Source organism: Triticum aestivum, chromosome 6A (genome assembly GCF_018294505.1).
Source record: "Triticum aestivum cultivar Chinese Spring chromosome 6A, IWGSC CS RefSeq v2.1, whole genome shotgun sequence".
Taxonomy (NCBI): Eukaryota; Viridiplantae; Streptophyta; class Magnoliopsida; order Poales; family Poaceae; genus Triticum; species Triticum aestivum.
The window spans coordinates 22806406-22823703 of record NC_057809.1 but is presented as its reverse complement, the minus strand read 5'-3'; the positions used below and the strand labels follow the sequence as shown (position 1 = coordinate 22823703).

Below are 17298 nucleotides of genomic sequence, written 5' to 3'. Positions count from 1 at the left end.
TAGTAGGAGATGCTACACGTACCTAGGGACAGCTGCTTGCATATTTCTTCTATATCCATCAATCTCTGCTAGAACTGATTGGAATGGTAGACAAAGCTGTAAAAAAATGGTAGACAAAATAATTCTTAGAGATTAATATTAACAACATATTTGTTCTCGGCCGTATACTCAGATTCAACGAGAGCACAAACGTAATATGCTATAACATATATCTGTTCACTACGGAAAAATTATCGTTATCATGTTCTTAGTTGTTTGCCGAGTACCGGAACACGAGATCACGGCGAACCGTAGGTCACGGCGCACACCTGCTGTCGCCGAGCGCTTGGCCTGATGTGCCTGGAAAAAAAAACTGGGTTTATGAAATGTGTGGCGAGAACCTCCTCCATGACACCCTCCATGTCATGTTGCATGGCCATTTGCGCTTGACTGCTTCATGGCGTACAACCCACCATTGCCAAGATTCATATTATGAAAATGCTTTTTTTCCTGGTTGTACACGTACTCGGCAACATGTTTACGAAAATACTTTTTTTCCTAGCAGTAAAAGGTTACCAAGCTCACCTCTGTCAACTACACGGCAACATATTTACGAAAATACTTTTTTCCCTGGCAGCAAATGTTTGCCGAGGTCCCTCTGCCACGTACTCGGCAACATATTTACAGAATTATTTTTTCCTCTTGCAGTAAATGTTTTCCGGGCTCCCTCTGCCAAGTACTCGATAACATATTTATGAAAATACATTTTTCCCTGGCAGTAAATGTTTGCCGAGCACCCTTTGCCTGCAACTCGGCATAGTTATTTCGGTGTACTTAGGTCTTGCCACGTGTCCTTTTTTCCTGAGTACCGTAGTTCTCAAGAAAGAGTTGAGATTGCGAGCGTAGCCCAGGCTCCACCTTTGCCGAGATCTGCACTCGGCATAGCCTAGCATCGCCGAGTGCAGAACTCGACAAAAAAGCAACACCACATCACTCGCATTGCCTATTCTGTCCTAATTCCCTGCAATTGACAAACAAAACAACACACACACACACACACACAGAGAGAGAGAGAGAGAGAGAGACATATCACACATATATATAGGTTGACATCTGTATACCTCAAAGTCACATCATGTCACATCACATACGAACTAAACTCATAAGTTCACAAAGTTGACAACAAGTTCACAAATTTCACAACATAGTTCATCCGAATGCACACAAAACAGAAGATACAGATATAGGAGGAGGAGGGTCGACACATCACGATGATCCTGGAGGAGGAGGAGGAGGACCGCCACACATCATTACCGCCCAGATTTCCTGTAACCCCTACAGAGGACGAGGGATGACACATCAGCATTGTTCCAAGTTGGTTAATCGGTTAATATGGATAGGCGTTGACATGGGAAAAGAGTAATTTATTTGCTTCTTTCTACAAAGATGGCGAGGTACTACCTTTTCAGCTCAAGGATTCTGGTACCCTAGCTGCAACTATCTGCATGTTTTGCAAGTTTTGGGGTGATGAGGCGCTTTGTTTGAATCAAGGATCTCGGGATTTTCACAGTACTCAAAGTCACTTTCCGTTGACCTGTTAAGATCAGTACACACCGTTCCATTATTGTTTGAGTCCACACCCTCTGAAGAACGATCAGATTGACCACCACTATTTGTCTTTAGGCTCCTGTTATTTTGGTCTACTACTCCAGTAGCACCTGGAACCGAACCCTTAAGATCACTTTCTTTCGGAGAGCTTGTACTTGCCCTGAATTCCCATGGCCTAAACTCACTGGAGTTGCTGAATGCAGTTATCTTAAACATATAGCATGTAGCTGGCTTGAGTTCAGTGACAACAAATGTTTTTGACGTTGCATGTATGATGCCAGTTGGATTTGCCGAGTAAAATCCTGGACCATCCACCTGGTGCCATAGTTTAAAGCCAGTTACCCCTTGGGCGAGCAAAGGACATCGACCGAAATCAAAAACTATAGTGATAGATGTAGGCGTTATAGGTTCAAACTTTACGAAGCTTGATGGCATCATATTGGATCCTGAAAATGCAAAGATGCACAAAGTTAATATCATCGCTTCCATATGTTAGATCTAATGTGAAGGGCCACAAAACTTACGTTCAAATTGTGAGTTAGTACGAGATTCAACAGAGAACTTAGACTCCATGACATCAAGTGCTTGAGCACAAAGTTCCTGGACTTTAGCACCACAAGTAAGCTGACTGACACTTCCACGACCCATATGTCCATACCCGCGTACAGATCCAAATTCAGCCTCCAGTTTCTGCTTCGCTGTGTCAACAAATTTATGCAAGACCGAATACTTCTCCGTGGAGAAGAGGATCCTATGACTCAGAAAAATCCGGCAACACAATGTATCGAGCCGCCGAGCCTCTTTAGCTAACACTAGTTGTGGTTTCCAGGACCTGAACAAGTACATTAAACAGTCATATTATTGCTCGACAAGATAGTTTACTAAAAGGGTGGACGTTCAAACAAGAGGAAACAGAGCAATGGGCTGGTAAACTTGATGAATACAAATATATGATAAAAGTACATTGTACTGGGTTGTTCAAGAAGTGACTTCATCAACCTCTTTTATTATATAACTACTTCAGAAGGTACTACTAAGGTAATTTAACATGATTCTAATTAACAGAAGTGCACGCCGGACCGGTGAGACCCATGCCCGACAGGCGTCCTGGATGGGTTCTCAGGTCTTAGATGTTAGGTTTGGCTGCGATGTCTGTTTGGTATTAGGCCCAGGCTATCTGCGCCCCTTCATCAGTTGGATAGAGGTGCTTAGACGGCGGCTTTAGTCTTACTATTGTATTACTTTGTAAGGTCTTGTGAGAATAATTAATAAAGTAGCCGTATGCATCGCCCAGATGCAGAGGCCGGGGGTCATCCTCCTTTTCTAAAAAAAACAGACGTGTTCCACAGCAAATGATAAATGCATTTATCTTAACTGTAAATCGGCACAAGCAATGCCGGAATAAACCTGCATGAATAAAAAAAAGCCCCAGAATATATACCGGAGCAAATCATGCTGCTTCCGACAGTGAGGGCAGTAATAAGCACCATCAAGTTTCTTGCACTGCCCACTCGGCAGAATTCCGGTTCTTCCATCCTTGAGAGCACACTCAAGATGGCATGATAACCCGCAAGAATCTTTTTGCATGGGATATTCTGAACGACAGAACAACCATATGGTAGGGTCCTTGTTGTCATCGTACTGGAAACATATGCAGCATGAACAGCGTCTGCAAAATTTATCTCCCATGTTAAGAATTGCTCTGCATGCCATATTCCGGCAGGACCGCACATTATTTATTGGCACGAGTACAACAGCGGTTAGCGGATTGTTGACTGACGAATTGTCACTCTTCCTTTGATGTTTCGCAGGGTACTGATGGTTACTTGCGTTGGGGTCGAGAGTTGGCTCCTTTTCTTGCACATGCACCACAGGGCCAGATGATTTGCCAGTAGTTACCGCCCTGAAGAGATAATCCAGCATTCTCTGCTTAGATAATCCAGTATATTTCCTTTCCCTTCCTAGATCGGCACAAAGAATCTCTAGAATATCACGGCGACTCCATGACTGTAGTTTCTCAGGAGCACTTTGTGGCCTCTTCGATAACTCAAGAACAAGTTCTCGCTTTTCATCCAAACTCATCAATCGGCATTTAGCAGGTTCAATAATAGCTCCTGGAGAAAAGGAAAGACTGAACCATATTAGTATATCACAATCCAATTACTAAACACTGCAATCAATTTTGTGCACCAGTAGATTTGAGATGCATAACCAGATATGCTAGCATCCAGAAGCCAGAGAAGAATATACAAAACAAACTTCGTAAACATCCATATTGACAATAATTTATCAGCAATGCACAACTTGAAAACTGACAATTTCAACTTCATTACAACTCAATATCCCATAGATATGTCACGAAATAGCATGACAAATGAGATATGGCAATTTAGGTTGCCAGTTGCAACTAACAAGCATAGCATGCAATAAAAAAACAAAGATCCACTCTTTTGAGGCTCTCGTGTAACTTTGGGTTATGACTTACAATGCCATTCTCTCTACAAAGTTCAGAACTTGGCACCAGACACAGGCACATTAAGTGAAGACATGTGCATTGTACACAGTACAAACACCTCTCAACAAAATTAGCATGAACGCTAGGAACCAAGGTTGGCATAACGAAACCACCATCTACTGGCGCCCATAGAAAGACAGCAACTTGACATGGAACGCAAGATTTAATCCTGCCACCACCCTCTTGAATTCTAACAGATTTAATCATGCTAATATAACCCCTGTCATCCTTACATAAACCACAAAACATACAAGAGCGTCCACGTGCATGCATATAAAACCACCGGTAAAAATTCCCCGCAACCCCCCTGGCCCCCGCCTCCCCCGCAATACCACCCACCAACCACCACGGGTACAGTCACGCACGCACGCATCAACGACTGGTACTACAACCACTACCGATTGAGTTTACCGCGTGCTAACCGACGGGACACGTGTGGTCCATCTATCGACATGACATCCCGACAAATAGGGTGGTAACGGTTGTTATCCAGCCGTGTGCAACCACCAAAAGTGCTTGGCCTAGAAACTATTTTTACCCTTACCTACATAGATTCGGTATTGGGCCTAGTGTTAAGCCCATTACAGTCGAGTCACAAGACGGTCTGATCCATTCGAAGAGAGTCTGGAACTTCCGACCTAGACTGGCTCGCACAGTCACAGTCATATGCACGCACCTATGCTCGTGTCGTCTTCCGACCTAGACCACCCCCGGCATAGTTGGTTCTCGTTAGGCAGAGGTTAAATAACCATGCCACACGTGGCTTGTCTACTTTTCACACTTGAATGAGGCATTCAAATAGCATATGTATATATGTTTATTGTCACATATGCACAAAGGGCATGAGATTGTCTAACACTACCACATGTTACCCTTATAACTATCGATGAGTGTCTATCCTACGATCTCACCCAAATAGCAGATTATATTCTAGTCTCCCCCACTAATTAAGAGGTTGCACCTTTAAGAAGAGCTCTAAGTGACCTCCTAAACTAATTGAACCTCATCTAAAAAAACTAATTGGACCAGGTTTTGATATCTCCCCTTATCTCGTGCTATTGTCAACCGGTTCAACTGATTGGCACTGGACGTGCGCTTCGCTAGGAGATTTTTTTTGTCACAGGCGACAAAAGGATGGAGGGATTGGTCGTACTTCTAGACAAGTCCAAAACAGCGTGGGTGTCGGCTTGGTGGGATCATCGAACACCGAGCCACTGATCGGAGCCGCAACAGCTATAACCGCACATGCGGTGGGGCAATTGGTAGTACAGAATCTGTTTTGATCGATTTATTGCTAGGAAGCTAATTTGCTGATAGATTGTCGGCTTGATCCTTGGTGCAAGCAGCTAGAGGGAAAAGTACCAGATGCAAGCTAGCTAGCGCGCGGGATCTTACCCTTCCCACGTGCTAGCTAGCTTGCACTGGGTTCTTTTCCTTTAGCTACTCGCACCAAGATCAAGCCGACCAATCAATCAACAAATTAGCTCCCCTAAGTAATGAATCGATCAAAACTGATCATGTAATACTAATTGCACAACCGCGTGTGCGGCTGCAACTCCAGCAGCTGCTGCGGCCTGCGGGTCAGTGGATCAGCCTCCGACGATCCCACCATGACCGACATCCACCATGTCTTGGACTTGTCTAAAGGTCCCACCTATTCCCCCTACTTTGGTCGCCGGGGGCAAAAGAGAAAATAAGCGAACCGGTGCATATCAGTTGAACCGTTTAGTTGACAATACTAGAAGAGTAGGGGAGATAAAAAATTTCCTGGTTCAACTAGTTTAATTGGTCACTTTAGAGCACTTATTTTTAAAGGGACTTTAGAGCTTGTTTAAAGTGCTATTAGTTTAGGTAAGATAAACTCTTAATCCTGACAATCATCCATAAAAAAATGGAATAATTGAAACCTCTAGTAAGTGCTATTTTACTTCAAATGGAATGACATTATTGGATCATTAATTGAGTACCTTCCTAATGCAAAATGCACCAAGTACTCCCTTCCTAATGCATACTTACAGAAATTATTTTTACGAAATATTTATAGATATCTTTTAGTTGCAACCTATTTTCATAGCATATAAAACACTCCCTTCGTTCCTAAATATAAGATGGTCAAACTTTTTTATGAATCGGATGTATATAGACACATTTTTCTGAGTCTGTTCACTCATTTCAGTCGTTATATAGTCGATATTAAAATATCGATAACATCTTATATTTGTGTGTGTATGTGTGTGTGTGTGGGGGGGGGGGGGGGTAATACATTTCCCTACTTTAGAAACGACTAAATACATACGAATATGTCTTTTTTTTAATGACTACACTTTTTTATTAGTGACAAGTGAATGTTTTGTTCGGGGGGAAGAAACTTGTGATATTTTAAGGCACTATAACATAAAGTAGAAGAAACTTGTAATATTTTGCCCCAAAATAGTATTCTTCAATGAAATTAAAGGATAGGGAGGGAAGCATTCCTAAGCAACAATAGAGTAGAATCAAATGCGGAAAATTGTAATACAAATGGTTTGATGGAATTGCCCAAGTAATAGATGGTAGCACTGAGCTTGGATGGCTCAAGTGCTCGTCAGAGGAATGATTTGTAAGGTCAACGTCTTGATTGGCATGTGTGATCGGCACTTGATTGGAATATGATAACTCATCGTCATGACCTATATATATCTTCTTCCGTTACTACTTCTTGAGCCACTAGTTCATTTTTCACCGGGGATTGATGTTTGTCACTGCTAAGAGTAAGTTGGGGCCCTCTAGTAACTCCCAACTTGTCATCCATACCTACTCCCTCTTCCAATGCCACTTCTTCCACCTCTTAAGTTTGTACTATGGCATGAGCCCCTCTAGGAACTTGTAACATGTCACCACAACCTATATCATCTTCCACAACCACTTCTTCTACGTGTTCATTTTCGGCTGGAGTGTTAAGTTGAGCCCCTCCAGGAACATCCAAAATGTCACGAGAATTTCCTTGAACCAACTCTAATATAGTGCAATTCAGATCCATAACAAGCCTAAGCCCCTCATCTGACACAATGAACAACTCAACGGAAGGTTTCACACATTTTCATAGCATTTTATTAGTTAAGCTGTAAGCTTAATTTTATAGCGATCTTTTTCACTATAATTATTCTTGATACTCACAACATGCTAGTAGGAAAGATACCTCTTCGAATGGCAGTTTGATTTGGTTCCAGTGAAGTCGTAGCATTTAAGTTCGACATTCGGCCACGGGTGTTAATTCCAACTTCTGTATGAACCGCAATGGCGTCAACTTTCCTTCCATGTGTTCTCATTGAGGAGCTTATCTTACGAGTATTGCGAGAAATTGGAGGTAAACTCATTCTAGAACCAAACTCTTGCTTCAGAGTACCATAGTAGAGTTAGGTATTTGTGCTTTGAATATGTTGGAATAATGTGCTTGCTAGATTCATTGGAAAATAGAGGGGCAATACAGGAATACAGAATGTTACTTTCATGGCATTACATAGCACATACCCATTCATTTGATTCAGAGGAATAGTAAAAAAGATAAACATTTTCTTAAATTCAGTTATAAAAAACTATAGTAATTATATAGTCTATGTGGTGCGCTTCACAAAATTCTTGCACATAAAAAAGAAGACAAAGTTTTTTGTGACATGATTACATCCTTAGTATATCTGGTAAGAAACACAAGACAAATAGTTTAACTCAAACGACCAGAACCTACTTATATGTGCAATAAAGTTCTTCCATCTCCCAATGCACATCTCTGGTATATCGTGGGGTTGATGCTTACAAATCGCCCACCACACTCAAAGCATTGTAAATGAGAAGCTTGAAACGTGAAAACGTATTCACGCGTGCATGTCACTCTAGCTTTCGTTAAACTTAATGTGCCCCAAATGGTAAGCATATGATTTTATGTACAGACTCTATTTACAATAACAGCCTAAAATTAGAAGCTGGATGTGTCACAATTTTATATACAGACTTCTTTGACAATAAACAAGGAAACTAGTTGAATTGAGGTACATTAGAGGTATATATAGGACTTCCATACCGCCGTTGTGATTACTATACCAATCTAATTGGGAAAATTTCATAATTAAGCAAATGCAATCTACGTTATTACATGTGAATGTCTAAAATTAACATACTCATACAACTAAGACAAGACATTTTTTTTGGAAATTACTACAATTTCATCGGTAGGTTATTTCTAATAAAATATTACACTGCCAAATCAATCAAAAACGCATCCATACCTTCAACTCCTTATATGGCTCCTGGCAACTATAGTTGAGGTCGACAGTGTGGAGGAAGGCCACAAACTAGTACCAAGATTCAAACCCGTAGATTGGTGGCGGCTATGGCTACGAGCGCCAAGATTCATACCACTAACATGCCGAGTTTAAGGATCAAAAGTTAGGGTTAGATCAGTTATGCGCTTAAGCGAGGTTCCGAGATGGGCAGAAACTTTACCTTAGTCTTGAGGGCGGGGAGGCGGCTGACCATAGGAGAAGGAATATCACTATAGAATGAGAGTAGATGGAGGATGAAAGAGAACGGCGGCGGAGGGGAGACGGAATGGGTAGGGTAAGTTGCGGGGGATGTGTTTGCGGGTTTTATAGGGAAGATGCCAGTGGGAACACAAGGGACGGTCTAGATTTTACAGGGAAGATGGTAGTGGTTGGGCGTTCCAAACCCTAAAATTCGGCCCACTTCTATATGGCTTTGAAAAAAAATGTCATTTGGGCCTGGCCCAAGAGCGTAGACAAGCCGATTATTGAAAGGCTTGAACCAAATGCATCTACTTCCGTCTTGGGAAGTTATTGCAGCCCTGCAGATCTCATCGTGCACAATGGAAAAAGAATGCGGTGAACATTAGTTGTACATGGCAACGATGCATCATGACACGGAAAACCATGCAGGGCGACTAGGAGATGGCAGCGGGGCAGTACCATAAGGGTGTCCGGGGCGGACCGGCACTACAACAAGCGGACACGGCTTCTGGATCGTGTAAGCAGTCTAGGGACAATTTACCTTGTTTATTTAGGTTGCTCCTTGCCTCTCTTTTTAGTTATACTAGCAAAAGGGCATGTGCGTTGCAACGAGATAATAAAGTCGCGGTCTTCAAATCAAGTCTCAAATATTCACACTCCATGTATATACACGTATTTGAATATTTGTGCACTAACCGGCACGCATGCGGACGTAAGACGCGTGCATTCTAACATGCTCACAATGGATCGATGTTGGACTTGATCCTTGATGCATGTATTTTTTTTAATACACTCTTGATGCGTGTATGAGAAGGAAAAGAAAATGTCAGTCTCATGATGGATGAAAAACTAGGGGGCCTTATGACATACAAATAATTTAGAGGAATGCTCGTTTTTTGTTCACTTTTACGGGTGATGGGATGGGTAATTTACTTAAACTTTAGGATTAGTTTCGCTGACACACGGAAAACTCAGGGAAAAAAATAAATGATATTTTTTTTCACTTCCAGGTGGTGGGATGGGTAATTTACTTAAACTTTAAAGACATTTTGAATGATAGGGCAAAAAAATCAGAGAAACAATTAACGAAGAGCTTTTTTTTTGCACTTACGGGTGACATGGTGGGTAATTTACTTCAGCTTTATGGACAACTTAGGATAGGTCGACGGACAATTTTTTTAGAGAAACGACCTATCATTTACTATTAGGTATAGATATATTTGTTTTGTACAAGATTATTTTTATTGTAGAATTACAACGTCAATTTATTAGTGATCACTAATTATAGAGATTAATTCAATGTTGTTGAAGAATTGGTGTTTATTTTTGGATTGTAAAATTATTGAAACACAAAGAAGAATGGAGGCATTGCATCTCTCTTCTAGAGACATGCTACAAAGAAAACTGTAATTGCATCGTTTACCCCTACTGCTATGAGCAACCTTTAATTTCACTTGACGTTTTCTCACCACAGACACCAGTATGATATTGATCATCTTCTACCTGATCTAGGGGAAATGTTGCCTAAGTCAAATATTACATCACGGCTACTCCTATGAACCCATTGTCGAAGGGGTAGACTGCTCACACTTCATAATGGGAGAAGCAAAGACCGATATTGATGGGTAAATAATTGAATTCTATGGAAATATGCCCTAGAGTCAAGAATATTGTATTATCATATTCTCATATTCATAATTAAGAGTTTATATTCTATGTTATAGCTGCTATGATCCTGGAATGTGAGATTTAGTGGAAAACTCATATGCATGTTTGGATTGATAAACGGTAAAATAAGATTCCTAGTCTTGCCTCTAAGGCTAGCTCAAACATTATTAGTGATCATGTTTTCCGGACTTGGGATATTGTTAAGTATAACGATAGTCCTAAAACAACTTTGAGAATATGACGTTACAAGAACGATCGTATTAAACCGACCCAAACTTGTTTGTTATACGTTGAGATACAATCGTCAATAGTCAACTATTATAACACAGAGTGTTAATGTGTGATTTAGTTCCTTGGACCATGAGAGTATCATAGTCACTTATTATCGTATGACGAGTTTGGAGTTAGTCAAACTTCATTTGTAACACAGTGATCATAACGACAACTTACATGCTCATCGGAAAGTTTGACAAGGGACTAGATAGCTCAAGAGTGGGATTTTCTCCTTCGATGACGGAGAGATATTCTTAGGGCCCTCTCAATGTGATGGCATCCACCATTGTTTGGCCAGACACATGTGAGTAGATCACGGGGATACCGAAACATACAACGAGAAAGAAGAACAAAGCCGACAACGAGAAGATCGGTATAGTGAGCATGTGTATAACTTAAGAAGATATCGATTCATCCCATCTCGGGTTTTCTGAAGTATGGTGAAGCAAAAGAAATACCACATGATAACCAAAAGGGGGAAGCTGAGTGTACTCATATAGGGATCGATATGGAGGTCCATGGTTCCGCTATCGGTCATTAAACGAAAGGGGTATTGTTCATCTCTATGTTTTATCGAACCTACAGGGTCACAAGCTTAAGGTAATCACAATCTGCTAAGTGTTAGCAGGAAAGAAGTAATGAGAATATATTTGTCAAATAGTTTCACTAATATTCGAAATAGTTTTGAGAGGAACCGCAAGCGTTTCAGGGTCACCGGAAGGGTTTCGGGGTTTATCTAGCATTACCGGATAATACCGATAAATAATATATAGGTGGAAAATGTTGCCGGAGATGTTAAATTAATAATAAAAGGCTCTAATAATAGTTTGGAGGCCTTTATATTTAATTAAATATCAACAGTCCTTAAAAGGCCAAGAGGTGGAAAGCATATTGGGCCACAAGGGCCCAATAGGGGAGGCGCCCCCCTTTCCTCTTGCTGAAGGAAGGGGGATGCTGAGTTGGAGGAGGACCCCCCTCCTCTTGGGCTACACAAGGCGGGAGACCCTCTCCCCTTGTGGCGCCCCCTCCGCTCCCTCCAACCTATATATACTAGAGGTTTTGACACTTTTGATATACACAAGTTTTAGAGCCTCCTCTAGTTGTCTAGTTCTAGTTGATCCAGTTAGAGCTTGACCTAGATCCAATCCTCATAATTAGAAGACAAGTGTGGTTCTAATCTACTTAGAGAACTTTGTGCGATTGATGACATGATTTAGCTTCGGTTCAACTCATTGACGACATGATTTAGCTTCGGTTCAGTTCTTTAGGCTTCATCATAGTGAAGAATAGTGAACTGTCACAAACATGAGAGGGAAATGAAGGTGTACGATCTTCTAGGGGGTCATGTGTACTAGACGAAGTTTAGTGTGGGACTAGAGATTTTTAAATAAGTCTCTCCCCTCACACATCGGGAAGTTAATCTAGCAACAATAATTATCGCCTTGATGGTGGACGTAGGTAGGTACAGTTACGCGGAAACCCTAGAAGCCACGTAATTAAAAATTTGCCAAACCGATTAGAGGACATCTAACTTGGTTTTGTAGGATGCATGTGATGTGGTATAGCCTTCGTCATGATACAAGTTTATGTATGAGATGGTTATATGATATAACGTTAAGTGACCGGCACGTCACAGTACGACATGATGGCTGGAGCCAAGGGATTGTCACTTTTGTGACCTACGTGTTAGAACTCGTTATTCTATTTTATCAACGGAGCGACGGACGTGCTATGGAGGACCAGGAGCAAGGTGGCTTCATGAGGCGCGGGAGAACTTGATGGTGTCTACAACATAATCACGGAGTACCTTCATGAAGACCTCACAGGATCTTGGAGACGTTCCCGGCGCCAAGGGCTATACTATATCATGCTATTATGAATTGCCTACGATGTTTATCCCTTTGTTGTTTGCACACTTTGATTACGCAGTAGTCAAATATTAGGGTGATCTCTCATAGAAAATATCAGTTTAAAATGTGCTCCTCCCAGTGTTGCAAATGTCTAAGACACGTAGCAGTTCAGAGTGCGTCATGCCCACATGAGTACAAATGGATTGTGAGGTGTAAGCCAGGTAAAGTTAGACCGTGCAAGCAGAAAACACTCGGTTGTCTTGAAGTTCTAGCAAAATTGTTCTGAGCTCGGAGCACGTAGCATCGAAAGATGAACAAGAGTCATATGGACATATGATCGCCAAGTTTGCCTATCCATTGAAGTTCACGTCATGAGTGATGTCCACATCAATGAGTATGAATAAGATCAAGATCTTGAATCACTCACTTTTAATTATGAGAGATATTGATTAAACACTAGTGCAAATTAATTATGAACAATGTCTAATTGAACTTGTTTTATCATTGTAGGTCAATGGCTCGCAATATGTGCAACTTAGCTCCTATGTTAGAGAAATAGAAGTTGGCTGCAAATGGTGGAAACTATGTGGATTGATCCGGAACCTGATATTTGTTTGCATGAGTGCTAAGAAAGAGTATGTGCTGGATTACTCCCTAGGTGATCCTCCTACGATAGATGCATCGCAGGAAGTTGCAGCTTCTTACACTGCTTGTAGTGATAATTGTGATTCAGTCCAGTGCCTCATGTTGACTTGCATGGATCATGAACTACAGAAACGTTTCAAACGGTCTAGTATTCAAATTATAATTGGGTCACTAGATGCTCTACACAAGAAGCAGGAAAGGACCGAACATTTTGAAATAACCAAGGCCTTGATTGAATGCAAGATGGCAGAAGGTTCCTCAATGAGTGAGCACATAGTAAAGCTTCCCGAGGATACATCCATTTTTCATCATGAGTTTTTATCGATATTTATTGCATTATGGGCTGTTATTACACATTATGTCACAATACTGAAGGAAATATGCCCTAGAGGCAATAATAAAGTTATTATTTATTTCCTTATATCATGATAAATGTTTATTATTCATGCTAGAATTGTATTAACCGGAAACATAATACATGTGTGAATACATAGACAAACAGAGTGTCACTAGTGTGCCTCTACTTGACTAGCTCGTTGATCAAAGATGGTTATGTTTCCTAACCATAGACATGAATTGTCATTTGATTAACGAGATCACATCATTAGGAGAATGATGTGATTGACTTGACCCATTCTGTTAGCATAGCACTTGATTGTTTAGTTTGTTGCTATTGCTTTCTTCATGACTTCCGGAACCTAATATTTGTTTGCATGAGTGCTAAGAAAGAGTATGTGCTGGATTACTCCCTAGGTGATCCTCCTACGATAGATGCATCGCAGGAAGTTGCAGCTTCTTACACTGCTTGTAGTGATAATTGTGATTCAGTCCAGTGCCTCATGTTGACTTGCATGGATCATGAACTACAGAAACGTTTCAAACGGTCTAGTATTCAAATTATAATTGGGTCACTAGATGCTCTACACAAGAAGCAGGAAAGGACCGAACATTTTGAAATAACCAAGGCCTTGATTGAATGCAAGATGGCAGAAGGTTCCTCAATGAGTGAACACATAGTAAAGCTTCCCGAGGATACATCCATTTTTCATCATGAGTTTTTATCGATATTTATTGCATTATGGGCTGTTATTACACATTATGTCACAATACTGAAGGAAATATGCCCTAGAGGCAACAATAAAGTTATTATTTATTTCCTTATATCATGATAAATGTTTATTATTCATGCTAGAATTGTATTAACCGGAAACATAATACATGTGTGAATATATAGACAAACAGAGTGTCACTAGTATGCCTCTACTTGACTAGCTCGTTGATCAAAGATGGTTATGTTTCCTAACCATAGACATGAGTTGTCATTTGATTAACGGGATCACATCATTAGGAGAATGATGTGATTGACTTGACCCATTCCGTTAGCATAGCACTTGATTGTTTAGTTTGTTGTTATTGCTTTCTTCATGAGTTATACATGTTCCTATGACTATGAGATTATGCAACTCCCGTTTACCGGAGGAACACTTTGTGTGCTACCAAACGTCACAACGTAACTGGGTGATTATAAAGGTGCTCTACAGGTGTCTCCGAAGGTACTTGTTGAGTTGGCGTATTTCAAGATTAGGATTTGTCACTCCGATTGTCGGAGAGGTATCTCTGGGCCCACTCGGTAATGCACATCACTATAAACCTTGCAAGCATTGCAACTAATGAGTTAGTTGCGAGATGATGTATTATGCAACGAGTAAAGAGACTTGCCGGTAACGAGTTTGAACTAGGTATTGAGATGCCGACGATCGAATCTCGGGCAAGTAACATACCGATGACAAAGGGAACAACGTATGTTGTTATGCGGTTTGACCGATAAAGATCTTCGTAGAATATGTAGGAGCCAATATGAGCATCCAGGTTCCGCTATTGGTTATTGACCGGAGACGTGTCTCGGTCATGTCTACATAGTTCTCGAACCCGTAGGGTCCGCGCGCTTAACGCTACGATGACAGTTATATTATGAGTTTATATGTTTTGATGTACTGAAGGAGTTCGGAGTCCCGGATGAGATCGGGGACATGATGAGGAGTCTCGAAATGGTCGAGACGTAAAGATCGATATATTGGACGACTATATTCGGACATCGGAAAGGTTCCGAGTGATTTGGGTATTTTTCGGAGTACCGGAGAGTTACGAGAATTCGCCCGGGAGTATATGGGCCTTATTGGTGTTTAGGGGAAAGAGAGAGGAGAGGTTGGGCGCCCCCCCAAGGCCTAGTCCGAATTGGACTAGGGGGAGGGGCTGCGCCCCCTCCTTCCTTCTCTTCTCCCTTCCCTTGCCTTGACTCCTACTCCTACTACTTGGAAGGGGGGAATCCTACTCCCGGTGGGAGTAGGACTCCTCCAGGGCACGCCATAGGGGCCGACCCTCTCCCCCCTCCTCCACTCCATTATATACGTGGCCAAGGGGCACCCCATAGACACAACAATTAATCTCTTGATCTCTTAGCCATGTGTGGTGCCCCTCTCCACCATAATCCACCTCGGTCATATTGTAGCGGTGCTTAGGCGAAGCCCTGCGTCGGTAGAACATCATCATCGTCACCACGCAGTCGTGCTGACAGAACTCTCCCTTAAAGCTCGGTTGGATCGGAGTTCGAGGGACGTCATTGAGTTGAACGTGTGCAGAACTCGGAGGTGCCGTGCGTTCGGTACTTGATCGGTCGGATCGTGAAGACGTACGACTACATCAACCGCGTTGTGCTAACGTTTCCGCTTTCGGTCTACAAGGGTACATGGACAACACTCTCCCCTCTCGTTGCTATGCATCACCATGTTCTTGCATGTACGTAGGAATTTTTTTGAAATTACTATATTCCCCAACAGTGGTATGAGAGCCTAGGTTTTATGCGTTGATGTTATGCATGAGTAGAACACAAGTGAGTTGTGGGCGATAGAAGTCATACTGCTTACCAGCATGTCACACTTTGGTTCGACGGTATTGTTGGATGAAGCAGCCCAGACCGACATTATGCGTACGCTTACGCGAGACTGGTTTTACCGCCGTGCTATGCACACATGTGACTAGCGGGTGTCAGTTTCTCCAACTTTAGTTGAACCGAGTGTGACTACGCCCAGTCCTTGAGAAGGTTAAAACATCACTAACTTGACAAACTATCGTTGTGGTTTTCGATGCGTAGGTAAGAACGGTTCTTGCTAAGCTCGTAGCAGCCGCGTAAAACTTGCAACAACAAAGTAGAGGATCTCTAACTTGTTTTTGTAGGGCATGTTGTGATGTGATATGGTCAAGACGTGATGAGATATAAGTTGTTGTATGAGATGATCATGTTTTGTTGAAGTTATCGGCAACTGGCGAAAGCCTTATGGTTGTCTCTCTATTGCATAAGATGCAAGCGCCAAGTAATTGCTTTACTTTATCGCTATGCGATAGCAATAGTTGCAAGAGCAATAGTTGGCGAGACGACCATGTGATGACACATTGATATAGATCAAGATGATGGAGATCATGGTGTCATGCCGGTGACGATGGAGATCATGACGATGCTTTGGAGATGGAGATCAAAGGCACAAGATGATGATGGCCATATCATGTCACATATTTTGATTGCATGTGATGTTTATCTTTTATACATCTTATTTTGCTTAGTTCGACGGTAGCTTCATAAGATGATCTCTCACTAATTATCAAGGTACAAGTGTTCTCCCTGAGTATGCACCGCTGCGAAAGTTCTTCGTGCTGTGACACCACGTGATGATCGGGTGTGATAGGCTCTACGTTCAAATACAACGGGTGCAAAACAGTTGCACACGCGGAATACTCAGGTTAAACTTGACGAGCCTAGCATATAACAGATATGGCCTCAGAACACGGAGACCGAAAGGTCGAGCGTGAATCATATAGTAGATATGATCAACATAGTGATGTTCACCATTGAAAACTACTCCATTTCACGTGATGATCGGTTATGGTTTAGTTGATTTGGATCACGTGATCACTTAGAAGATTAGATGGATGTCTTTCTAAGTGGGAGTTCGTAAGTAATATGATTAATTGAACTTTAATTTATCATGAACTTAGTCCTGGTAGTATTAGCATATCTATGTTATAGATCAATAGCTCGCGATGTTGCTCCCCGTTTAATTTTTATATGTTCCTAGAGAAAACTAAGTTGAAAAATGTTAGTAGCAATGATGCGGATTGGATCCGTGATCTGAGGTTTATCCTCATTGCTGCACAGAAGAATTATGTCCTTGATGCATCGCTAGGTGACTGACCTATTGTAGGAGCA

General features: G+C 41.6%; 1 protein-coding gene across 3 annotated transcripts; it reads right to left on the bottom strand.

Annotated features, from left to right (window-relative positions):
- Positions 1 to 1075: 1075 nt before the first annotated feature.
- Positions 1076 to 8688, bottom strand: LOC123130070 (VIN3-like protein 2). 3 transcript variants are annotated; one of them, XM_044550025.1, is made up of 7 exons: positions 8582 to 8599; positions 8365 to 8496; positions 7281 to 7476; positions 3029 to 3701; positions 2112 to 2419; positions 1441 to 2033; positions 1076 to 1314 (listed from the first exon to the last, which is right to left on the bottom strand). In XM_044550025.1, exons 3-6 carry the CDS (start codon positions 7456 to 7458, stop codon positions 1477 to 1479), a joined length of 1716 nt encoding a protein of 571 aa, XP_044405960.1. In that variant the 5' UTR covers positions 7459 to 7476; positions 8365 to 8496; positions 8582 to 8599; the 3' UTR covers positions 1076 to 1314; positions 1441 to 1476. The 3 variants fall into 3 exon arrangements, with proteins under 3 accessions (XP_044405960.1, XP_044405962.1, XP_044405961.1); XM_044550026.1 differs by having other exon boundaries at positions 1181 to 1305; XM_044550027.1 differs by lacking the exon at positions 7281 to 7476 and having other exon boundaries at positions 8582 to 8688.
- Between the last annotated feature and the right edge of the window lie 8610 nt (positions 8689 to 17298).